At 37.8% G+C, this 26,617-nt stretch overlaps 2 protein-coding genes and 1 long non-coding RNA gene across 10 annotated transcripts in view; 1 reads left to right on the top strand and 2 right to left on the bottom strand.

The window, feature by feature from the left end:
* Window positions 1-8,615, bottom strand: part of SNX14 (sorting nexin 14) — a 68,601-nt gene extending 59,986 nt beyond the window's left edge. For all 5 annotated transcript variants that reach the window (XM_060167881.1, XM_060167885.1, XM_060167883.1 and 2 more), the window contains exon 1: window positions 8,336-8,615. In XM_060167881.1, the coding sequence (XP_060023864.1) occupies window positions 8,336-8,475 (140 nt within the window). In that variant the 5' untranslated portion in view covers window positions 8,476-8,615. The remainder of the gene's footprint in view (window positions 1-8,335) is intronic.
* A 12-nt stretch (window positions 8,616-8,627) lies between these two features.
* Window positions 8,628-13,672, top strand: LOC132530618 (uncharacterized). The gene is made up of 3 exons (XR_009543837.1): window positions 8,628-9,024; window positions 10,145-10,279; window positions 13,302-13,672. It is a non-coding gene; the product is annotated as an uncharacterized LOC132530618 (long non-coding RNA).
* A 9,126-nt stretch (window positions 13,673-22,798) lies between these two features.
* SYNCRIP (synaptotagmin binding cytoplasmic RNA interacting protein) overlaps window positions 22,799-26,617 on the bottom strand; it is a 28,962-nt gene continuing 25,143 nt past the window's right edge. For all 4 annotated transcript variants that reach the window (XM_060167203.1, XM_060167206.1, XM_060167204.1 and 1 more), the window contains one exon: window positions 22,799-26,617. This exon is cut by the window's right edge. The gene's annotated coding sequence lies outside the window, so the exon portion shown is untranslated.

The raw sequence follows: 26,617 nt of genomic DNA, 5'->3' as shown, positions 1-26,617 counted from the left end.
GGTTAAGAATCCGCCCACTAACGCAGGGGACACGGGTTCGAGCCCTGGTCCGGGAAGATTCCACATGCCATGGAGCAACTAAGCCCGTGAGCCACAACTACTGAAGCCCGCGCTCTAGAGCCTGTGCTCTGCAACAAGAGAAGCCACCGCAGTGAGAAGGCCACATACCACAATGAAGAGTAGCCCACTCTCGCTGCAACTAGAGAAGCCCCATGCACAGCAATGAAGACCCAACACAGCCAAAAATAAATAAATAAGTTTTAAAAATAATAATATGGGACGGAGACCTGATGTAGCCCGCAAAGCCGAAAATATTTATTCTCTGACACTTTACGGAAAAAGTTTGCCAACTCCTGTTCTAGATTATAAGACATTTACAGAAGTTTAAGAAATGCATCAACTACATACAATGAGTGGACCTAGCTTAGATTCTGATTAGAACAAATGCACTACAAATTTTTTTTTATAAATTTTTTTTATTTTTATTTATTTTTGGCTGCGTTGGGTCTTTGTTGCTACGTGGGCTTTCTCAAGTTGCGGCAAGCGGGGGCTACTCTTCATTGCAGTGCGCGGGCTTCTCATTGCGGTGGCTTCTCTTGTTGTGGAGCACGGGCTCTAGGTGCGCGGGCTCCAGTAGTTGTGGCTCGTGGGCTCTATAACGCGGCTCAGTAGTTGTGGCGCATGGGCTTAGCTGCTCTGCAGCATGTGGAATCTTCCTGGACCAGGGCTTAAACCCGTGTCCCCTGCACTGGCAGGCGGATTTTTAACCACTGCGCCACCAGGGAAGCCCCTACAAATTTTTATATAATTAGGAAAATTTGATTATGGACTGGTTATTAGAAGACATTAAGAATTATTGTTAATTTTGTAAGGTTATGGTTTTGTGTAGAATAATTTACTTTTTAAGGGAGGAAGGTTAGACTTTTTTAAAACATTGATGGTTACTGAAGCTGAGTGATGGGTGCTTAGAGGTTCCTTGCACTCTCTTTTTTCTATATATGCTTGGAAATTTTCAAAACCAAAAGTTAAAAAGACAAGGTTTTAGCAAGACAGATGAGGGAATTAAAAAAAAAAAAAGAGGATACAAATATACAATACAGAATGAAAAAGAAATAATCATAGCTATAACTGAAATGAAGAGTAAGACTATAAAAACTATATGTATGCTCATAAATTAGATAACCTATATGACATAAATTTTTAGAAAAAGACAAAAATGCCAAAACTTAGGAAGTGAAGAACTTGAATAGACCAAGTATCATTAGAGGAATTAAAATATAATCAGAGACCTGACTATAAAAAAAAAGACCCCTGGCCCAAATGGTTTTACCAAACTTTCATAAAACAGATAATCTCTACTTTATACAGACTGCTTTCAGGGGGAAAAAAATGAGAAAAAGCTGCTAATTTTAAAGGATTAATATAATTTTAACTCCCCAACCTGATAAAGATAATATAAGCAAATCATTAGGTCTATTTTACTTATGAATATAGATATGAAGTACTAAGTAAAATATTAGTTAACTAAAACTAGCAGTATATCATAAAATAAAGAATAATACCATAAGAAAGGCATATTTTTTAAACAGTTCAATATCTTTAAATCTACACCATCATGAACTAAAGGAGAAAAAAAAAAATCAAAACAATGAGGCCTCTTGACCTAACTACTAGTTTACAGGGAACACAGAGGGAAAAGAACATGCCCCAAAACAGTACAGGGATGCAATCAGCAAAAGCCAGACTGTGGAAAACTCTACAGAACAAATGGCCAGTTTCCTCAACAAATAAATTACAAGGTTAAAAAAAGGGACGGGGGAGGGAAGGCAACATTCAGATTAAAAGATCATATTTGTATCTTATTTAATTAACTATGAAAAGCTGTTTATGAGTAAGATTCATTACGGATGCAGTAATGGATAGACAGACACACAATAAAGCATATAAAAATACAGTAAAATGTTTGAAAGCAAACTTATGGTGACCAAAGGGGAAACACGGACGGAGGGATAACTCAGGAGCTTGGGATGAACATACACACAGTACTGTATATAAGATAGATAACCAACAAGGACCTACTGTATAGCACAGGGAACTCTACTCAATATTCTGTGATAACCTATATGAGAAAAGGATCTAAAAAAGAATGAATATATGTATATGTATAACTGAATCACTTTGCTGTACACCTGAAACTAGCACAACACTGTGAATCAACTATGCTCCAATAAAAAAATATGTAAAATGTTAATGTAAAATCGAGGCAAAACATAATTGGTCATTTACCGTAAATTTCAACATTGCTATATGTTTAAAACTGTTCATCATAAAATGTTGGAGGGTAAAGCTCTAACAAATTCAGGGAAATCTGAACACTGAATAGATATTTAAGGATGCTAAGAAATTAGTTTTTTTTAATGTGAAATGGTATTGTGGTTACGTAGAAAAAAAGCTCCCATCTATTAGAGATACATACTGAAATGTTTAATGTTTGCTGATAAAATATATCATGTGGGATTTCCTTCAAAATAATTGGGGGAGGGGGTGATACTGGACTTTAAGCTGATCATTTTTGAAGCTGGGTGATAGGTATTTACAGGTTTCATTGTACTATTCTATTTTTATTTTGTGTTTTAAGTTTTCCATAATAAAGTTTTTAAATGAAAAAAAAGCTATTAAAAGGACATCAGAGCAGATCTGAATGAATGGAGAAAGATTATGTTCATGGATGAAACCATTAAATACAGTTAACTCATCAATTCTATTGACAGAATATTTAATTGACAAATTAAATAAAAACTGTGCAAATTCTTTGCCCTCCTCACATCAAAAGCAGGACCCTAATTTCTTTCCCCTTGAATAGAGGCTGGCCTTAATAACTTACTCCTAACGAAAAGAATGTGGCAGAAGTGAAGCTCCCTAACTGCCTAACTTCCAAGGATAGGTCATAAAAAAGATACAGCTTCCACCAGAAACTCTTTCTCAGGATACTCACCCTTGTAACCCAGCACCAGGTTGGGAAAAAAGCCACACGTGAAGGCCATATGTACATGTTCCGGCCTACAACCCAGCTGTATATAAAAACACGCTACAAAACTATAATACTGTCATTAAAAAAAAAAATTGGTACTGTTGTAGAAAGAGAAAAATAGACAAAAGAAACAGAACATAACAGTGAAAGACCCACTTAGTTTGGAAACAAAAACATTGTAGAGTCTGACTGTCTGGGTTCTAATCCTGGCTATGACACAATGCAAATTACTTAATCTCTCTGACTCTTGCTTGGGCCTCTATAATATGGGGTAATAACAATAACACCTAACTCATAGGGTTGTTATGATGATTAAATAAGTTCATAAAAGTACTTGGAAAAGCCTGTCTTAATACTAAGTTAAGGGACTTCTCTGGTGGCAGTGTGGTTAAGAATCCACATGTCAGTGCAGGGGACATGGGTTGGAGCCCTGGTCTGGGAAGATCCCACATGCCACGGAGCAACATAAGGCCATGAGCCACAACTACTGAGCCTGCGCTCTAGAGCCCATGAGGCACAACTATTGAGCCCAGGTACCACAACTACTGAAGCCCATGTGCCTAGAGCCCGTGCTCTGCAACAAGAGAAGCCATTGCAATGAGAAGCCCATGCACCACAATGAAGAGTAGCCCCAGCTCACCGAAACCAGAGAAAGCCTGCGCACAGCAACAAAGACCCAACGCAGGAAAAAGAATAAACAAATAAATAAATTTTTTTAAATACTAAGTTAAGTGTATATAAGCCAGTTGTGGTAATCTGAAAAGTAATAAAAAAAATAATACTAAAACACATTAAGCAGGCTCCATATATAGAAGAAGGCTATATATACAGAAAAAAATCGCAATTTATAAAATAAAATTGCGAACCGCAGGTAACAGTGACTAGAATGTTAACAACAGTAGTCAACTCTGAATGGTAAATTTATGAGTGATTTTTAACGTCGTCTTTATATTTCTATTTTCTGACTTCTTTACAGTTTATATGAGTCAATGTTATTTAGAAAGTTATCAATAGTAAGTATTTTTTCTTAACAATGTCTTTTTAATGTAATTTTAAAAGTCTGGGCTTCTAAATCAGAACGATCTACATTAGAATCTCATTTTGCTACTATCTATGAGCCTGAGAAAGTTATTGAACAACTCTAGGCTTCAGTTTGCTTATTTGTAAAATGGGGCTAATCAAGGACCTGCAAATTAAAACTACAATGAGCTACCACTATACACTCACTAAAATGGCTAAACTAAACCTATAAACCATATCAGACAGAACTGTAAAACATTTTTGGCAAGAGTAAAATTGGTATAACCACTTTGGAAAACTGTCTGGCAGTATCTACTTAAGTTAAACAAATGTATATGCTATGATTAAGCATTTTCATTTATGGGTATATAAACCCAAAAGAAATAAGTACATATGTCTATCAAAAGAAATATATATTAGAATATTCACAGCAGCATTATTCATAATAGCCAAAGACTGTAAACAATTCGAATGCCTTTCAAAAGAATGGACAAAGTGTGGCATAGTCTCAATGGAATACGACACAATAACAAAAAAGAATAACTACTGATATATGCAACAATATGGATAAATCTCAAAAGGAGAGTTGAGAAAAAGGAACCAGATACAAGACCGTATGATTCCATTAATATGAAGTTCAAAAACAAAACTGATACATGACAAGGAGAAGGTTTTTGACAAGGGAGCCTACTAAGTTGCTAAAAATGTTTTACATCTTGATCTGAGTGGTGGTTACATGGGGAGCTATATTTTAAAATTCACAGAACTATACAATTACGTATGTGTTATACACTTTTCTGTAAGTTATATCTCATAAAAACAGTCACTGAGGCTAGTAACAGTACCTACTTCACAGTGTTGTGAGGATAAATAAGACAAAAATAACTGCTAACATTTAATAAGAGCACATGTGCTGAGCACCATTCTAAGCACTTTCCATGTGTTAACCCACTTAACTTATCAAAGTAACCGTATAATGTAGGTACTAGTATTATGCCCATTTTACAGATTACGGGACTGGGACAGATAAAAATTAGATTACTTATCCAAAGTCATATAACTAGTTAAAGGAGGAGTCAGAATAAAATTCTTACAATCAAGCTTCAGATTCAAAACTTTCAACCACATCAATAAATTGCCTCAATAATAAATGAAGGGGACCTCCCTCGTGGCAAAGTGGATAAGACTGCATGCTCCCAATGCAGGGGGCCCAGGTTCAATCCCTGGTCAGGGAACTAGATCCCACATGCATGCCGCAACTAAGGAACTGGCGAGCTGCAACTAAGGAGCCCACCTGCCACAACTAAGACCTGGCGCAGCCAAAAATAAATAAATATATTTTTTAAAAACCTCAATTACAGTTAAACGCTAGGAAAAAATCTATACAAATAATAATAATAATAAATGAAAACTCTTAACACAATACCTGAGCCAAACAAAGTACTCACAAAGTGTTATCTATTATAACTATTACCATTATTATTAGGATTAACTTAAAATGTTCCTAATTATAATACTCAAATATTCAATCCTATGACTGGCCAACAAATCTATATATAATTGTATCTATGCTCTTAATTTATCCCAACAATACTGCAAAGGTGATATCATAATTTGAAATATATAAAGTATGTTACTCTACTCTTCCCATAAATCAGTTACAATGGTCCAAAGGTTATATCCATTTATCTTTCCACAGATAAGATTCATAATTTTAATGCATATTGAAAGAAAATTTTATATGCTAAATAACACCTTGAGAGTTCTTTAGGAGTTAAAGTTTCAAGACAACTAGAGAAAAAATTAGTTTCAAAAAGAGTATTAGTCCGGGACTTCCCTGGTGGTGCAGTGGTTAAGAATCCGCCTGCCAATGCAGGGGACACGGGTTCGAACCCTGCTCCAGGAAGATCCCACGTGCTGCAGAGCAACTAAGCCCGTGCGCCACAACTACTGAAACCTGCACACTCTAGGGCCCACCTGCTGCAACTACTGAGCCCACACGCTGCAACTACTGAAGCCCACGTGCCTAGAGCCCGAGCTCCGCAACAAGAGAAACCACCGCAATGAGAAGACTGCACACTGCAACTGAGAGTAGCCCCTGCTCACCGCAACTAGAGAAAGCCTGTGCAGCAACGAAGACCCAACACAGCCAAAAAAAAAAAAAAAAAGAGTATTAGTCTAAGTTTAACCATACTAACCAGGGGAGTTTTTGTTTGGTTGGGTTTTTTTGTGTGGTTTTTGTTGTTGTTTTGTTGTTTTGTGTGTGTGGGGGGGGGTTTTGTGGGTTTTTTGGAGGGGTTTTTTTTTTGGCTCTACCAGGTGGCTTGTGGTATTTTTTTTAACTTTTTATTTTATATTGGGGTATAGTTGATTAACAATGTTGTGATAGTTTCAGGTGTACAGCAAAGTGATTCAGTTATACATATACATGTATCCACTCTTTTTCATATTCTTTCCCCATTTAGGTTGTTACATAGTATTGAGCAGAGTTCCTGTGCTATACAGAAGGTCCCTGTTGGTTATCCATTTTAAATGTTGCAGTGGATCTTAATTCCCCGACCAAGGATCGAACCCAGGCCCCCAGCAGTGGAAGCACAGAGTCCTAACCACTGGACTGCCAGGGAATTCCCAACCAGGGGAGATTTTAAACTGAAAATTTCTTTTAAAGTTATTTCTAAAACTTAACTGGTGAAATGCCTGTACAGAAATCATTTGTTGAACATATGTACAAAGCATATCTTCTCATTTTTTTCTAGTTCCATAGTTATGCCCCCAATGTTTTCTGCATTATATACACATACATATATATTTTTAAATTTCTGAATAGATGTGCCATGTATGCGAAAACAATTTCATTCATAAATCCAACCACTCAGAGATAACACTTATGTGTTATTTCCTTCTTTCTTTGCATAACACAAATACAGGGTACAGAGATCAGATGTTATACAGACCTGATGCTATCCTATGACTCCTTAACAACACAGAACACCGGATGCTATGATTAAGTTGGAAATCTAGTTAAACCTGCTCCTACATAGTTGCCCTACTTTAGAGACCTAAACTGACCCGACTCCCAAAGAAGACAAGTAAGAATCCCTGGACAAAACTTAATAATCGTATAAAGTTTACATGTTTTTCAGACTAAACCTGTTAATCTGGCTTGAAATACCTTCCAGATGACAAAGCAAGTAATTACTTAATATTTTCCACTCTCTTAAGGATTCCACTTCTTCCATACTCTTACAATCAAACATCTTGCCATGACAATCAAAGTACATTTTCCAGTAATATCAATCGCTGTTTAAACCTAATATTATATAAACCCAGAGTTAACTAACAAGAAAGCAAAGAGGCCAGGGAAGAAACCCAACTTCAACACAGTCACAGGAAACGGTAATCTTAGAGCAAAATTAAACTACCAAATTTCTTGTGAATGCTTCCCCGTTTCTATCCTTGGGGATTAACTACTTCCACATAAAGAGTAAGGATGGCTGCACGCCCGAAACATCAGAGGAAACAGCATGCAGATGCTGTCGCTGACAACTGTCTCAGATTTCTTTCCACCGAATGCAAATCTGAAGATAATTCTAAAGGAATATTTCTCCACTACTTCCTATATCATCGCTACCGTTTCTAGAAAATCTACCAGTTTATTTCAGGGGCAGAACCTTCCGTTTTCAAAATGTCAATTAAATTTACCAATTTTACTTTTCAGTCTTCCCTTTAAAACTATTCTAGAGATGATGGTACTATTTTGCTTTCTGACTTGGGTTCAGAAAATCTTTACGACCTTGCGCTGTAATCAACAACACTGCGGGAAAAGCCATGATCGACTGTGATCTTTATTGTGGGTGGGCGTGCGCGCGCGCGGTGAGAGCTAGGGGAGTGCGTCTAAACCTGCGACTGCGACAGGACCTTGCACCCTCCTCTATCAGCTGACCGTAACGCCCGGACAGATTTCATTCTGAAAAGCATCGTTGATGGAGGCCCAGGTTTTAAAAAATGGGTGAAAACAAGGGACGAATGGGGTCCCGGTGGCTGAGGAGGCGAGGCCTTGGGAGAGGGGGTACTCGAGCCCAACCCCGCCCGCACTTCCGGGCTCCGGCGCCCAGCCCGGCTTCCCCGAGCCGCTCTCCCCTGAGGCCCCGCAGGCGGCCCCACGTCCCGCAGCTGCGCAGCCCGACGTTCTCCGCGCAGCGATGCAACGCGGCCTGCGTCCGCAGTTTCGGAGGAGAGCTGCCATCTGCCTCCCGCCCGGCTGGCTCGGCGCCGTCGCGTTACCTGTTGAGGAGCAGGGAGGCGGCGCTGAGGCAGAGCAGCAGGAAGCAGAACATCGGGTACTGGCGACAGATCTCGCGTCCTACGTCCAGCCGCAGACGCTGCTTCAGCTTCTCTCCCAACGTCCGCACCCAGGGCGCCATCTCCGTCGGCGTGGCTGAAGCTGCACTACAGACTGAGGCTGAGGTCGAGGCGACCCCTCATCAACCTCCCGCGTCTCCCCCCCCGGGCCGGGCAGCGGACCCAGACCGCCGGCGACCGGCGGACGGTCCGCCGGCTGCAGCTGCCCGTCCGCCGGCTGCAGCTGCCCAAAGCCCCGCCCACGGGCTCCGCCGCGCGTGCGCGACCGCGCCCCCATCCGCCTGGGGGTCAGCCGTACGACGTGTCCGCCGTCACCCCGCGCAAAGCCTGTCGGTCCCGCTGCTCAGCCCCCGGGTAGGAGCCACGCGCCGGCCTCCGGTGGAGGGCCCCGTTCCCCAGCTACCGGCCCTTTTCGGAAATCGGGGGGAAGCTGCAGCACCCAGTAACCGCCTGTATTGCGGAGGAAAAACAGAAGGTTGTGCCCGAGCACAGGAGAAACTGCAGCCGCCCGCAGCCGTCGGGCCCTGCCTGCGGGACTCCCTGAGCTCGCGGGCCGCTGGGGACTGTAGTCTTTGTGACGCGCCCCCCAGCACTCTCCACGCCTCCACTCCGTAAGCTCAGCTCTACGTGGGGACAGGTCCAAGGTTTGCATGATGCCCAAATGGGAGGAGGGGGGACACCTCTCAGTCCTTATTTTGCACGGGCCGCGCGTGGGTGAGTAAAACAACCCTGGAACACGGAAGAGTCCAACCCACCGGGACGCCAGCCCTGCGAGAAAGCATCTTTTACGTGCTCACGGGCGAGGCAGACCTCAGTTCACTACAGCCCCGCGGGCCTAACCAGAACCCAGGTGTTTGGGTGAGGCAGCTTGAAAGGTTAGGTTGCATACCTCTTGTAGAGTGTCCGGCGGCTTTCGCTTTACTAAGGCATCACATTTCTAAATTTTAATTTCGGTATTCTCCGCTGCTTTGACAGATGCAGGAAGACAGTATCGTAATAATAAGTAAAATTTACTTAGGCGGCGCGCTAAGCACTTTCATTTAACCTTCACACATTCACCTCCGGATAGAGGTACTCTGGTTTTTCCTATTTTACAGCTAGATTACTGACATTACTGAGGGGGAGAGGAACTTGCTCAGAATCATACTGCTAGCGAACCCGGGGTTGGAAGCCATTCTAACCCCAGAGCCGGTTCTCATGCTGTATGTCTTTTCTCTTTCTTAGTATCTTACCCTCCAAAGTGCGGAGACAGACAGGTTCAGAAATGATTTTCTAAAAACATAAAAACCATGGTGTATGGACAGTTTAATGACTATTTTCCCATGTTATTATTCCGAATACATGGATCATCTTTATGCATTATTTTCCTTCAGAATGTACCATCCTTTATTAATGCCATTTAATTTCACTGATATTATGAGTATTCCCACCCTTGATCACAAATTATACACATTTCTAATAACTTCTTTAGGATCAACATCAGTACAATTGCTGGATCAAAGAGTAAGAACATGATACATACTGTCAAAGTTCTTCCTAGAATGGTTAGCCAGTTCCACAATGGTATAAAAGTATCAATTTCACTGATCCTCATCATTAGGTATTGTTTAAACTAACATCGCAAATATATTGTAGGATTACTCTGTAACAACATCATTGGAAAGCTTAGGGCTTTTTTTTTTTTTTTGAGGTACATAAACGTTTGTTTCACTTTTTCAACTTTTTTTTTAGTGTCTTTGAACTACGTATAAACCCCTCGTTTATATGAACATTCTAGGGCTAAACTGAAGTATAAATAAAAGGTGTATGTTGAATTAATTTACATGCATCAAGTACCTACTGTGGACTTGAGTACTTTATAATTGGGTAAGTTACTTTATTAAACTTGTTGGGAAGTTACATTGCCAATCTTTCTTTTTCTGTTTAAAAATTTTGCTTCTTGGGCTTCCCTGGTGGCGCAGTGGTTGAGAGTTCGCCTGCCGATGCAGGGGACACGGGTTCGTGCCCTGGTCAGGGAAGATCCCACATGCCGCGGAGCGGCTGGTCCCTTGAGCCATGGCCGCTGAGCCTGCGCGTCCGGAGCCTGTGCTCCACAATGGGAGAGGCCACAACAGTGAGAGCCCCGCGTACCGCAAAAAAAAAAAAAAAAAAAAAAATTTTGCTTCTTTATAGGCTCATTCTAAAATTCCTGTTCAACTTTTCACTGAGAGCCAGTACATTTTAATGATAAAATGTTTTCTGTTCTTTCATATTAGACATCTTTACAACATCCAACTAAAACTCCTTTCCCATATGATTTTCTTTGAAGGGGCAATTAGAATAAGCTAACTAGACAATAGACCAATTTAAATTTTCATATTGCTCTTATGCTCAGAAAAGGAAAAAATAAAAATAAACTTATGCTATAAGAAAATTTTACAAAATCCCCACCTAAAAGAAGAAAAAAATTCCTAGTGATCCAACTTCATCTAATGAAATAAAATTTTTACTCCATCAAATGTTTTCTCTTTAAACTTATGGTCTGGTATCCACGTCAGCACTCATACACAGAGCTTGAATTTTTTTTCCAACTTTTTATTAAAAGATACGAACTTCCTAGTGGGGATATGAGATATCCGTAATCAATCCTGGTTCTGAAATCAGCTTCACCTTCTACTGGCAAATTCTTTGAGCAAGGTTAACTTCATATATCTCAAACCTGGAATCCTCAACTCTAAACAGTTACCTTCCTCAGAAGTTTTAAGGAAGATTAAATTGGGTGGAAAGTGCCTATTAAATGTCTTTGTACAATGCCTAATACAAAAAGTTTTATTTTATGGATTTATAAACATGACAAAAAAAGTCAAGTCAATTAGCTTTATTTGGATTTCAACAACGTAACATGACAATGACATGAAACCAAAGCTATGAGATACCTTACAGGAAACTGAGGTCCAAAGCGTTTTTTTTTTTTCCAAAGCGGTTTTTATTGCCTGCCCTCAAGTGTTAGACCTGCACTGTGCAATACTGCAGCCGCTAGCCAGTATCTGGCTATTGAGCACTTGAAATGTGGCTAGTTTGAATTGACATATGTTATTAGTGTAAAACACACCATCAGACTTTGAAAGCTTAGCATGAAAGCAAGAATATAAAGTATCTAAACTTTTAAAAGCTGATTACATGTTAAACGATATTTTGGAAATAATGGGCTAAAAATTAATCTCTTGTGTTTCTTATTTTTGTAATGTGGCAACTAGAAAATTTTGAATTACATATGTGGATTGTGCTTCTACTAGACGGTGCTGCTCCAGACTAGTGTTAGCTGTGGAGGGGCCAGTACAACTTAATGTGTAGACTTTTTATAAATGCCACAATTAGCACATATGCTAGGGGAACATTTGCAGACTACAAAAAGTAAAAAATAGTTGATAACGCATTCATCTAAAGGGCTCATAAACACCAAACTACAATATCTCCATTATTTTAATGAATATTTATTAGCAAATAAGTATAAGGCACTGTACTAAATGCGGTGGTAGAACCAATGATTTAGGTGTTTTCTGACCTCCAAAGGCTTACAATCTAGCGAAGGAGACATGTCACACATGAAAAATAATGTGTCACACATGAAAAATAATATATCACACAGGACATATTTATATATAAAGTCTGTAATAATAGAAGTCTTTTTTAATGACAGGTGAGGGGAAAGGGAAATTTTCAGCTGGTGAGGATCAGGAAAGTCCTCTGGGAAGACAATAATTTGAGCAGACTAGGATTTATCTCTTTGCTTTCACCTAATTTTCAGCAGTTATGCAGCACTAGGCAAAGTATTTAAAATGCTTCTACCTGATTAAACCTGATTCCCCCAACCCACCAACAAACTGCATAAATTGCTTTTTACATTGGTACAGGAATCTGAAAAGATGGTGTTGACTACCTGAATCCCAGTGATTGGGCCTACTTAACGCTGAGGACCCTGAATGTACACCAGGCTTTAACTGTCAAGGGCCAATGTTTGTGTGGCATTATGTGTCAGGAAAAGGATAGAGGCATACTTACCCACTACCCCTTGGAGCCATTCAGTCCCTCCCTCTCACAGCTGCCTCCTGTAATTTGGAGTATGCTTTCCTGTCACAGGTTTGGCATTTCCGAACCCCAGTTCCTCCGCCCCCCCACACCCTCCGCCCCCGAGTCTCAAAGCATCAAGGTTCTTGTTTTACCTTTTGTGGCATTTGTAATGTTACTTTTACAGTCTTAATTTTACATTTCATAATACCCTCTTCTCCCCACAACCTATCCCTATGTATCAACTTCTGGACATAATAATACCTGTAACAGGAACCATTAAACTGCCTTTTATACTTCGAGAAATGTTCCTTTCCTTGATTTTCAAAAAAAGGAAACTCATTACAATGGAGACTGTAAAATTCAAGGAGGAGCATTAAGGGATTTTTGGATGGGAGTGCAAGATGTTCAAAATGCAGTTACGATTTCCATATTTAACCCCCACTTTTTTGTGTGATCATGAAGTAAAACTTCCAATGGTAAGATATGAAGAACTACAGCTTTACAGAACCAGTGGATCAAAGAGATACTCTCTGGATAAAAGCTGTTTGAGCATGAAATTCTGGGCGGTCTCATTTTATCTTAGCAACAAAAATGAAGCATTTAATGTTTGTCATCTTATTTCTAAGATATGTTGGAATAACCATCCTCTTAAACCTCACTTTGATGTTAACAGGTCATAACTTCAGAAAATATAAATTATTAACTGATTAGGAACTGAAAATATATCCACCTGCCTGTTGATAAATGTTAAAGATTGGAAAAGGCACTTATAATCTAATACTACTACTCTTTGTATAAGATGGCCAATGTCTTTCTCATCTAAAAAGTTTTTTTAAAGTTACGTAGGGACTTCTCCGGTGGCGCAGTGGTTAAGAATCCACCTACCAATGTAGGGGACAGGGGTTCAATCCCTGGTCTGGGAAGATCCCACATGCCACGGAGCAACTAAGCCCATGTGCCACAACTAGTGAGCCTGTGCTCTAGAGCCCGCGAGCCACAACTACTGAGCCCACACGCTGCAACTACTCAAGCCCGCATGCCCTAGAGCCCGTGCACTGCAACTACTGAAGCCGAGGCGCCTAGAGCCCGTGCTCCGCAACAAGAGAAGCCACCGCAATGAGAAGCCCGCGCACCGCAACGAAGAGTAGTCCCCGCTCTCCGCAACTAGAGAAAGCCCGCGTGCAGCAACAAAGACCCAACAAAGCCCAAAATAAAATTTTTTTTAAAAGTTACTTAAAGTTATCCTTTAAATAAGTAAAGCATTCCACCTTATTTCTTATGTTTACTATGGACACAATAGCTTTCTTTCATAAAGGAAAAATGCTAACTATATTCAGATGTTTAAATACAGCTTTCAACTGATTTCAGTAACTCCTGAAAATATTTTGGAAAGTCTTTGCAGTCGTTCCTCTTACCTCTCAGTAGCTGTTTTCTAAAATACAAAAACAAAAGCACTTTGACATGGTACATATAAACCACCATACAGCTAGGTAGGGTTGGTTCAAAATTGTGAAGATCACTAATATTGGTACTTCAATTCCAGTTCTAGTAAGGTTGCTACCAAAATAGTTAAAATCAATTTTTATCTTCACTTTTAAAAAGAAACTTTCTGTATTTTGGTAAACTGATTCCAGTTATTAAACAATCAATCAAAAACAAACATTAAAAAAAACCCACAGAGCTTACCTGGTGGCGAAGTGGTTAAGAATCCGCCTGCCAATGCAGGGGTCACGGGTTCAAGCCCTGGTCCAGGAAGATCCCACGCACGTGTCGTGGAGCAACGAAGCCCGTGCGCCACAACTACTGAGCCCGCGCACCTAGAGTCCGTGCTCCCAACAAGAGAAGCCACCGCAATGAGAAACCTGCGCACTGCAACTAAGAGTAGCCCCCGCTCACCGCAACTAGAGAAAGCCCACGCATAGCAACGATGACCCAACACAGCCAAAAATAAACAAAACAGGAAAACCCCACAACTCAGTACAGTATATCTAAGTAGAAATATTGAATAAGTAAATTGGAAATTCTTACTAAAAAAATTTTTATTGGAAAATTGCCCTTGTATATTGAAAGACAGTTACCATTTAAATTTAGGGTTTTTAGCTCAGATGAACACATTTAAAACAGTCTGAATTTTGAGCATTATCAGAAAGTCATATGGCCTATACTCTTCAATTTTGTAAAAACAGTTCAAGATATATACTTATTTATTCAATATAATTAAGAACTATCCCAGATGTTCACTGAGCATTTCTACCACTTCTATTTTCAGTTTATATATATATATATATATATATATGTAATTTAAAAGATTAGCTCACGTTCAGTTCTTCATATTTCTTGAGACTAAGAAAGCTTCTCCAAGAATGCCCACAGAAACATTGGTGGTAGGATTGGAGCAATTTTTGTAAAGCTTCAGAGTTAAGAGACAAACAACAAATAGCCCTACCTAAACAGTCCTTTTCATGAACTGGATTTTCAAATGTTGATAACACATCACGTATTATCCCTAAATTAGTTTAAGCCTACTTACATATTCAGTCTCTGCCGAGTTTCATAGCTTGCTTCCCACTGTGTAAAGCAGCATATGAAGCTGTTACTGATCACAGTAGAGGACGGGAAATTGTAATTACCACATACACTGTTGACAGAAAATGAATTTGAAGGGTAGCAGCAATAATGAATATAATTTATTGTTTTAAATATAATGAATATTATTAATTTAAATGTTTCTGAAGATTCTTCTTGCAATTACAAAGCATAGAGATACCAGATTTTCAAATATTGCCAAATATTTGAAAACCATGATTTTGCTCCTAAAGTTACCTTTAATCAGAGGTTAGTAGATTTGGGGTTTTGACTCATACATAAATAGCTATGTTACAAACCTACTGCACAAGCAATAAAGGAAAAAACATCAGCTAACACCCTTATATAAACTCCAGAAAGCCAGGACTTTTGATGTTCCCCTAACTGTACATGTTCCTCAGGGATACTTTGTTGATCATCATTTTAACGCACATACAGCAAGGAGACTTTACTATTTTCGCTGAAGAGGATTTTTGAGAGCTTGGCTTGGAAGGGTGGGTTGGGGGCACACACTAATAAGACACCAGAAATGTGAAGTGAGCCAAAGAAAGACCAGGCCAGCAGTTTGCTTACAGGCAATACCAATGGAAGGTTAAGGTGAGAAGGATGAGCTCAGACCAAATTATAAAATTTTAAATTACATATATGGCTTGCATTTTTACTAGAGAGTGCTATTGTAGACATAGATATGGAGAGCCATTATAATGTGCCACTTATAAATCTGGAACCACTTAAGATCTTTGTAAATATAAAGTTCAGCCAGACCTGACCTGAACTTCTCAAAGGGTACGGTAGAACTTGGATAGAGAGGATTTTTAGGCCTATTCAGTAAGTCATCAAGTGTAACTGGATGTGATAAATTAACAGCATATAATCACTGACAGAGCAAAGCACTCTAACATGTACAGCAAAGAGCTGGAATGGCAAACCTGCATATAACAGATCAAACCCTGACATTAAAGCAGGAGTCCACACAGATGTGACACGAAGCTGGAAATACAGTTGAGATCAAGGAGACAAGTACAGAAGAAAAATGGGAAATAAGAACAGATAAGAACAGGATAGAGAATATTAAGATAACTAGCAAAGTAGCAAGGAAACTTTTCAAGCAGAGTGATTCAATGCCTCAGAGAAGTTAAAGCTTTTCTCGCAGATTATGGGATCTTAATTCCCTGACCAGGGATCAAACCCGGGCCCCGGCAGTGAAAACGCCAAGTCCTAACCACTGGACGGCCAGGAAATTCCCTAAAGCTTTAAAAAAATATAACTTTCATATCAGCCTACTGGTATCCTGTGAACAGTTCTTGAAAACAGAGAGGAGAGGAAAATCAACTTAAAAGGGGCATCATTCCAAAATCACCACGCTACCTAGGAAAAGGTGCAATAATATGCTTTATCCTGATAATGAAATACATGGTGTTTCAACTTAAAGACAGTTTACTAAGGGCGGAGAGGAAGAGGAGATTGCTGGTGCTTAGGAGAACACTTACACTCTATAATTTTTAGAAAATATTTGAATCATTATTATTATTAAAGCAAATTTGGGAGGCTGGTTTAGCAGTTAAACTGTCTTTTATTTCCTGATCAGGTTAATATATTTATTAGCTTTACACTAAATGAGTTTTGCCTAGAATTTCAGAACAGAGAGACCGAAGTAAATGAACACTAATTCTAAAACCTAAAAAACATACTAGCACAAAAGTAGATCCATATGGCTAATTTTAATTGACATCTTACACAGGTTGACTCTTAACTAGTACAACATTAACACACTAATTTAGGGAACTTGGAAATAACTTGAATGATGCTCTGTGAAGAGTTGAGAGTTTTATTAGAATATATGGCTTTGAGAAAGGTTTGTCTTACCACTCTCTCCCTCAAATAGTAACTAAGTATCACAAAAATAATGTACCAGGAAATGTTCATAATATGTAAGGTATTACAGGGCAAATGAACAGTAATGTAACATTTCCTGCATTTTGTAAAACTAGGTCTTCACAACAAAAGTATGAATGAAATAAAGCAAAAAACCATCTAGGCAGAATTTTTTTAAGTACTTTTTATTTTTTGGCTGCACCACACATGGAATCTTAGTTCCCCAACCAGGGATTGAACCTGTGCCACCTGCATTGGAAGCGAGCAGTTTTAACCACTAGACCACCAAGGAGGTCCCATAATTTTTTTTTTAACACAAGCTGTATCTCATAGAATGCTGAAAGCTAGAAAAATATCACAGTCTAACAGCATCTCTTTTTTACAGGAAAGCAAACTCAGGACCAAAGAGGTTATATTTGTGTTTGCTCAGTTTCTTTTATTAAATGTCTCAATGATTAAGAAAAAAATAATTTTTTCAACTGAAACTTTTGGGGAAATAAGAGGGAGTATCTAAGTCATTGAAATTGTGAGACTATATCAACTCACAGTCTTTTGCTTTAGCAACCTGTACTTTTCTAAGTTTATATGAAAAGTGAATATAAACAGGCTACATCAGTCTTATTAGAATGGGAAAGCCCTATAAATACAAGAGATTAGTGTGTCTTATGTCCATCAATTTTAATTGAAACAGTCTAGGTACACTAGTTGAAAACTAGTTCAAAACTTAGCCAAGATTTTTGGTACCAAAAACCTCGAAAATCAGTTTCTCCCTTGATATCAACTAATTAATATTTAATATCATAAAACCTGTTAAAAATGGTTTTAAGGGAGGAGTTCCCTGATGGTCCAGTGGTTAGGACTCAGCGCTTTCACTGCCATGGCCCGAGTTCAATCCCTGGTCGGGGAACTAAGATCCTGCAAGCCACACGGTGCAGCCAAAAAAATAAATGGTTTTCATACCTGGAAGAGGTCCTTAAGGATAGGCAAAACGACCTAAAATGTTTGAATTGCCATATTTAGGTGGAAATGTTTTTTAAGGATTTAGACCCTCTAATCAGCAAAGACAGAGCATATGACAAAAGTATAAAAGAATATATTCCACAAGTATGTTAACATGGACTCTCACCAAATCCCAGAACAAATCTGGAAAAGGTAGGTTTGAGACCCCTACCAAAATAATAAATGTAGTCTCATTAACTAGTAAAAGAACATATATGAAGGTATGCTGTATTAAATGTAACTAGACAAAGAAAAAAAAAAAGAAAAGGAAATGGGAGTTCCCTGGTGGTCTAGGGATTTTTGGTGCTTTCACTGCCCTGGCCCGGGATCAATCCCTGGTCAGGGAACCAAGATCCCACAAGCCACACAGTGTGGCCAAAAAACAAAAAAAAAGGGGGGGGGTGATAAACCAAAATACTGCTCAATGGTTTCTTCTAAGCGTTCAGAAATTGTATGCTAAAGTAAAATCTATCGTACTATTCCCAAAAAAAGGGCTTTCAAAATAATCTGCTTTGCTCAGTCAAGAATGCCACTAAGTTTGCATCCTTACTCACAAAATGTCTTCTATATACCCATTAGCATGCTAAGTGCTGTTCTCTTTTCAAGTAAGATTTATTCAAACTTTTTCCTAGACAATTTATTTTAAATGAGCTGTCACATGTGATTATACAGAGATTAAGGTGGTTTCTTCTAAGATAGTGTACACCATACTGTTGTATTTTACTACTCAGTTCTATTTTTAAATTATCACTTTTTATATTAATTTGCACAAATTAGTACAAAAGATGAAGAACTGAGGCTATGTTCATTTTGCAAGCAGAGGACTGCAGGAAAAAGAGCCATTTTTCATGGGAGGGATGAGTGACTTCCAGAAAAGGCAAAACCTCTGGCTAGCAAGGGTGGAAAGGGAAGAAATTTACGTGCCTGAGGGTTGCAGACCTGCTTTCAGGGTCTACCCACCTCCTCAAAGCAAATAACTCGCCCGCCTAGGAGTCAGTGTTCCTACAATTGAGCACTCTGCTTCCTGGCACTGGAGGGGTAAGCTTGCCTGCCTACCTGCCTGCCTGCCCTCAAGGAAATGATAATAAAGCCTGTTAGTCCTTGTGTTCTCTCACACACACACACAACTTACAGTCACCTGTCTCAGTGGATAGGCCCAGGAACACCAGACCACTTTGATCTTTCTTTCATAAATATGAAAAAAACAGAATCACCAAACATTTGAGAAAAAAATCAAAAGCATTGAAAGTAGATAACCAAAGTGAAGTAGTATTTCAATGCATTAAGAAACGGGTTATCTTTTTAAAAACTGACAGAATTCAAGAGTGAGCAAGACAGTCCATACATAATATGAGCCCGCTCTACTGCTAAAATTTAAAATCAATATATGCCCCAGAAGAAAAAAAGTGACAGAAAAGATAGTTAACAGGAATTGGGAAATGAAGGAAAAGAAAGTATTGAGTGTGCTGTTTCCCCATATAGTGAAGAGCAAACAGGTACTAGGTGTAGTTGAGGTAATCGACTGAACTTAAAACAGTTCAGAAAAAAAGGAGGACTAGAGTAAGCCAAATGTCTCACAAGGGGTAAAAAAAATACTGCTTAAACTTAGTAATTAAAAGATATGAGGTTAACTACAATCAGAACTAAACAGGGTCATTCATCTCTGTTAACTGACTAGGGTGTGAGCAGAGAAGTAGACTTTCACATCCTGTGCTCTATCTTGTTTTCCAGGTATAAGTCTTTTAAATTTTCTTTAAAGTACTATCAAGTTAAAATATCAACTAAGCATATTTAAGTCTAAATACCACCTTTATCCATCAATACTCAAACAAGTAGGTATATATACTGTAGTGAGAAAATGCCTTAAATTCAGAGCCTCCCTTCTCAAGTGATTTAACTTCAACCAGCAACCAACTGTAAGGTACCTATTAAGACTATTCATATGGATGCAACCATGGCTTTATTTTAAAATATAGTAAGTATGGATTACTCTTAGAAATAGCTCTTCTCAAGACGTTAATGTATAGTTACCTAGCCTTCATGCTTTTCTCAAGCATCACTACATATCCTTTCCAAAGTGCTCTACATTAAGAACCTTACACAAACTTTATGGACTCAAAACCAACTAGACTCATCAGCAAAACAAGAATTCTATCTTGAAGTACTCCTTCCTCATAAAGAAGTTAAGTATAGATGGCGTTTGGTAGGTGGATACTGTTTTGTTCAGCAGCTTGGAATTAAGCTGAACATCAACATAAAGAAATATTGTTGGGCTGGGCTGTCAATAATTAACTTGATATAAGAATTAATGCAGTCTATAAACCGACAGCTCCCTTCAAGACTTTTTTAATGTCAGACGATTTAAATGTGGATCTTCATGATCTTAATTTGCTTAAAACGTTAGTATTTCGTGTTCATTAATTTTTAAGCTTTCCATATTGTGAATTAAGTGGCTCAAAACTTTTTATTCCTTCTTCAAGTTAACATGCCACAATTAAGCCTAATTCAGCAAATATGCTAAACTGAAAATTTATTTCCACCAAACTAAAAAATATTTTGAAAAATATTTTTAAATGCCTAGCACCATTAAGATTTCCCTGCCCTGGAGGAGCTTCTATCCTAGGAGGCAAAAGAAACCATATAGAGAAGAAACAGAGTAACTTTAAAGAACAAGGAGTGGTAGTATTTCAAATAGACTAATCAAAAGACACTAAGCAGCAGGGAGGATAAGCCAAAGAAACCACAGCATCTGCTGCTGGGCCCCTAACTGCTGCTGCTGTCCTAAATGCTAAATGGATCCTCAGAAAACCATCAACTAAGACTTAGAGTATAATTTTAGAATAAAAGCTTTTCATCCTGCTTTAATTCTATTTATAAATGAACCTGAAGTTAGGTAGGGTGCCTAGAAGAAATTACACCTGTCAATGTTGAAGGATTCCTAGGAATTCAACTTATGCAAATTCACGTGAATTTTTACTATTTCAAGAAGATATTAAATTTTGCCAGAACTACCCTGCGATTACATATGCACGTGGCTGCAGAGAACTGAAAAGTGTACTCCACCAATTTTTATATAGATGACCTTTGACATACTGCTCATTTCTGGTTTTCCTCCAAGCTCATTCCAAATATTAAGTATACTAAGAAACACAATTAGTATATATGCTTTTCTAATTTCCCATGCGTTAAATAAAGCAGTTTTAGAGGCCTAATTTTTGAGTCCTCCAATTAAGGCAACATGAATACCAATATATTAAAAAATATTCTCTTGAAAAATGACGTCGTAAGGGTTTTTACTCTTGACATAGATGTACCTAGTTCTAGCAATTTTGTGTTCAAATGATGCAGTACTGGCATTTTCTAATTCACACAGGAATAAATCAGGACACAAGTTGAAATGCAAAGTTGTTATACACATGGCATCATTATTCAAATTTCATCTCATTTGAAATTAACAGCAATAGAGCCACACCAGATATAATGATCTTAGAACTCTTATGTCATGGTATGTTTCTGTACCTGGAAGACTAGATTTTGGAATCTACAACTCTTTTCTACACATTTAGTACTGTGAACACGCCCTAATCACATTCTTTACTTAATCGGTGGTAATGGCTTGTCCACATCAAAACCTTTGTCCTTTGCCTTGGAAAAGTAGAAATTGGCTGTAGTTCATAAATGACAGATGTCAATTCCCTTAGGTATCCCAAAATTCTCTCCAAAACGTATTTTGTATCACAAGAATCCTTTCAGAATACAGACTGAAAGCCTAAAAAGGTGAAGAAATGACAATTCATGTGCATTACAGATAGCAGCTTCAGATTAGACTCATTAGAACTTGTTTTTAAACCACTCTACAAAGTAAAAAATCAGGTATTCACTGAAGCCTGTAGTAAATTATTCTAAAATAACCTTATCTTGATCTATTGCTTGTGTTAAAAAAAAAAATTTTCAGGAAACTTACAGTTGAAGACACTAATTTCCAAAGTGGTTTATTGGGACTTCTCCCTCACCCAAAAAGTCTTATTCAGCAGTCTTCACATGAACAAGAAAAAAAAAGTACTAGTTTGGCATCTGCACAGGGAGCCAAATAGGCAATGTAAATGGTTTTCAAAATCCCCTAGTAGTGTACAAGAATTTTTCAGGTATAAAACTTCCATGACTATTCTGAAATGACAAAAACTTTTTTAAATCATTAGTATAAATGTTAGCAATCATAACACAAACTCTGCACTGACCTAAAAGGATCTTTGTCTTCATGAAGTGGCCAACACTACCTCCCCCCAAGATATCCTAGGGCTGAACCAAAACCTCCTGAACATATTTAAAGTTCCCCATTCTTTGATAATGATTTGCCAACTTAGCTTAATAGAACACATTTTAAGCTCTATTTCACCTACCTAATCTCATTTGCGCAGTCACCTAAATGTGCAGCATTCTATTAAAGCAAAATAGTTTGTTCACTCCCCTCTCCTGTATTACTTACAACCTCCGTCACTCATCTCCAAACCTCCAGAGTGACAGAGAATGCAGCACTGAATGGTGGGGGCACGTTACCAGAAAAGCAGAGCCAAATTACCAGTAACTTCTTCATCGAGTCCACCGGCGTGTGTGTGACCACAGAATATTTTCATCGTCAATTAAAATTAAGTGGAGACCAACACTATACATTTATCCTATACAGCATCTCCCCATCATGTGCTTGAATTAGGGATCTTGGGGAATTTGTTTGTACCATTGGCTAGTTACTTTGAATGTATGAGTAATTAAAAGGCGAAAGACTTCTAAAGATTCCAAGTGTCTATTTTAAAGCTGTTAAAGGAAAAACGATGGAGGACACCCACAATAATTCTTGGACTCCTGGAGATCCTAAGACATGCTACAAAAATAGGTCTTTATTCTTAGGAAAATATAGTCAGAGCTAGCTTCCTTATGCTATACATAAAATCTTAACATCAGAGGCAGTACAGATAGTACAGATAGTTTTTGAACTGATCTCCAAACAAGCACAAACCCACTACGTTGAAAAGAACAGGTAATTTGAGGTTTTTGGCAAAAGACAGTACTTCACACATCTAATCCAAATCAGAGAGCCTGCAGACAGTTTTCAGTGAGATAAAAGGAATGAAATAAATATAAATTCTACAGATAAATAAATGTAAGAGAATTTAAATAAGCTAACAGAACTAATTTTTTTTAATAAAAATACTAGTCAGGTACAAGCTTTTGTTTCTCAATGCCAGACTTCTAAATGTTTATCAGACTACTGTTAATATCATTAAAAACCTAATTTTGGACCAGGGCATTAATTATAATACTGTTTTGCATTCATAAAAAAGATTTGTTTCTTTCAACTGAATGCTCCTGGTCCTGAAAAATATTTTAGGCATATTACTGAAGGCAGACTGTGGTACTAATAAAACTTACATCTTAAGTACTTTTTTAAAAAGTGACAGACAAAAAAGTCCATCTAATTTGCCCACAGTTAAAAATGTCTTTAAACATTGGTTTATAATTAGCATCTCAAGAAAGTAGTGGCATGCCCTATTGAGTGGTATTACTGCGTAATTAATACTACACTTTGAAACACCATCCCCAGAAGTCTGTTCATTTTATGTACTGTTACTTCTTTATTCATTCATTTTATACCCACCACTGAATTCCTACGGTCAGATAAAAATTTTACAGTGTACATCACTGGGGAGAAAACAAACCATGGTGGGTATTCTTGGAAGTTTTAGGAACCTGAGCAATCATTTACTCCAGGGGGATAGCTCCCTCACCTAAATGCATGAAGTCCTTCTACTTTTTAATTTCTCCCCTTAAATAGACTATGTCATACTGGGGGTTTTTTTGTTTGTTTTTTTTTGCTATGTTTCTGATCAACAGTGACTTTTGGCTTAGTGATCAAAAAAAAGCTGTCCTAAATGTGACAATTTTGCCTAGCATGATGATATTCACCCTCATACAAGTCTTTTCAAATAGCTATATACAAGTGAATGCCCGAGGTAACCCCACCAATCCATTCCTATGTTGTTCCTAGTTTATCATGAAGAAAGTGTATTTTCTTAAATCAGACTTGCAGTAATCGGTAAATTTCTCATGATGCTACAGTGGCCATCATGAGTGTGCAACCGCTCTTTTTGTGCTAAATCCACCACCCCCCCATTTCTAACATCTGATTCAATCACAATGCTGGAAAACCTTCCACAAAATTCATGTTTGGGAAAATATATCAAACACAATTTTCTCACAAAGCAACTTTCTAAAAACTGATTAAAGTGATGATCACTTTTGATTGCCAAGTAGTCTGCAGAAACAAAATCTTGCGTCTGCTTTGGTTAGGTAACTCAAGTTTTCTTTTTTAACAATCAGAATGCTTTAAGGATACATTTTTCACCCCAAGGAAGGGACTTGACTCTTGGATTTAAGACCCATTCCTTGACAATATATACAAAATTTCTTTAACTTGTCATCTGTCCATTCTTTGAAGCTGTCAAAGCCAAGAACCCATAAACAAATCACAAATAGCAATAACCTACATTAGTTAACATTCCCCTTTTTAACATGTTGACATTTTTACTAAAGGATTCGTTATTTTTGCATTTCCATTTCTCATATCCCATGACATTCCATAAAAATTGCATTATTGCTTTATAGGCCACACAACATTCAAAAGTATGTTTATATGCATTGCCTGTTTTCCTTGATCTGATAAGAGTTTGATACTGATTTTACTACAGAAATTTAAGTTTGAAAATACCAGTTAGTATTTCTTCTCAGTACTTAATTGTTCACATCACTAATCACTACATGCATATTTAGCTCTGATTATATTGCTCAAAAACTGCACCCATTATCAGAACAGTGCAAATGATTATTTAATTTTAAAAGTAATTATAATGGCTTAAATTCAGTTAGTCAAATGAACACTGTCAAGTGATTTCACTTGAGTGTGTATATATTTCATCACCACTGTTTACATTACCCATCAATTCTTCACAATTTTTTAATATCAGTTTTCCCTCCCAAATCCCCAAACTAAGAATGCCAAATAGTCTTGGAAACCCACAGCTCCACATTTTAATGTTTTCTTAAGAACACATTTGTGAACTCACAAAAATGTTCATCTTTCAACTTTGACAATGCAGTTCTTACTTAAGTCAAACAAACTTGTTCTAAAATCCCAACAAATAATTCTGAGAATTAACTTAAACACCTTGACAGTGTCCCTTAAAAAGGGTATGACAGTAAAGTGCCAATAGGCATGGCAATGACCTCTTTGATGGGATCATTTATTTAACTCCTTGGAACTGGGAAATGCCAGCAGCAAGGATTACACTGAGATTCAATTTTACTGAAGGCTACATTTAGTTTACCCACTTTCCACAACCTATTATACTCATTATATGTTAGAATGAAATGTAAATGTTCTGTGTAGCCCTCAAACTTACACTAAGATTTGAGAGAGATGTACTTTAAAAAAGCACGGGGTAATATATAAAATCAGTGGCAAAAAGTTTCATTAAGCACCAGGAACTAATTTTTGTCACCCCATACTCATTTTGTAGGTAATGTTTCAATAACCGGCAAGGCACATTTACATATATTCCAATGAATACTTATTGACAAATTTTAAATTACACTCTATGTCCCAGCTATCCCAGTAACTGACATACAACATACTAAAATGGTTTATTAAGATAACATAAAAAAAACCAATTAATGTGAAACATACAGGCTATTGGCAACCACTATCTAAAATTATGTAAGTACAAATAAACATACTGAAATGTGTGCATTTCTAAGTTTTTAAACCAGAATATTTCTATACTAACACACATTTATATTAATGACACATAAAAAAAATAAAAACTTTATTACAAAAATAAGTTACACTCGCCTCCAGCTTACAGTATAAAACAATTTTATTTGCAGGAATGCAAAATGATTGTTTGCCATGAGCAGTTTGAACATATGACATGTCTAATTTTCTTGTTAAATTTGCATTTACTGGGGAAACTGGTGTGTATAAAACCTTAATTAAGTATAAGCTCTGATCTTCATCATGGTGCCTATTGGGTATGTGATATAACTGCAGTATCCCTTTGGGGAAGGGGAAAGGGATTTCTTTATACCAAGTCTCAATTAAACTATAATTTCACTTCTGACTTTAAACTATCAATTTAGGACTTGGCAAAAAATTTTTTGAGGGTGATTCAATAGAGGATGCTTCACCACTGAACACTCACTGTCATCAAGGTGCTTTAGAAAATTAAAAACATAGCACAAATGATTGTACTCTATTCTACAAGTTATCATGACCTGCATAAGAAATGGAAAAGCTGACTCACGTTTTTGCAGTGATCAGCAATAAGAAATGCACTAATGAAACATACCTTTTACCTAAAAAGCTAAACTACAGCCGTATACTAATTTCTATGATTTATGAAAAAACTTCAAAATATCCAAATGTCAGGCTTCGCTGTACAATTGTCAGTTTTAGTCTGACTTTTTATAAAGGGACACTGCAGTATTTAGTACAAGTTCGGATGCACTTTTTTGAACATCTGATGTCTTACAAAAGTAACATCTTGCTAAACTATTATACATCCAAATAACTACAATATCTGAAGAAGCAAGGCTGCTTTTTCAGCCACAAAATACGACAAAAGCAAGGCCTGTTATGATGGT

This window comes from Lagenorhynchus albirostris, chromosome 12 (assembly GCF_949774975.1).
Source record: "Lagenorhynchus albirostris chromosome 12, mLagAlb1.1, whole genome shotgun sequence".
NCBI classification, from domain to species: domain Eukaryota; kingdom Metazoa; phylum Chordata; class Mammalia; order Artiodactyla; family Delphinidae; genus Lagenorhynchus; species Lagenorhynchus albirostris.
Note: the sequence above shows the minus strand (reverse complement) of the source record. Positions and strands in the feature narration are given on the sequence as shown.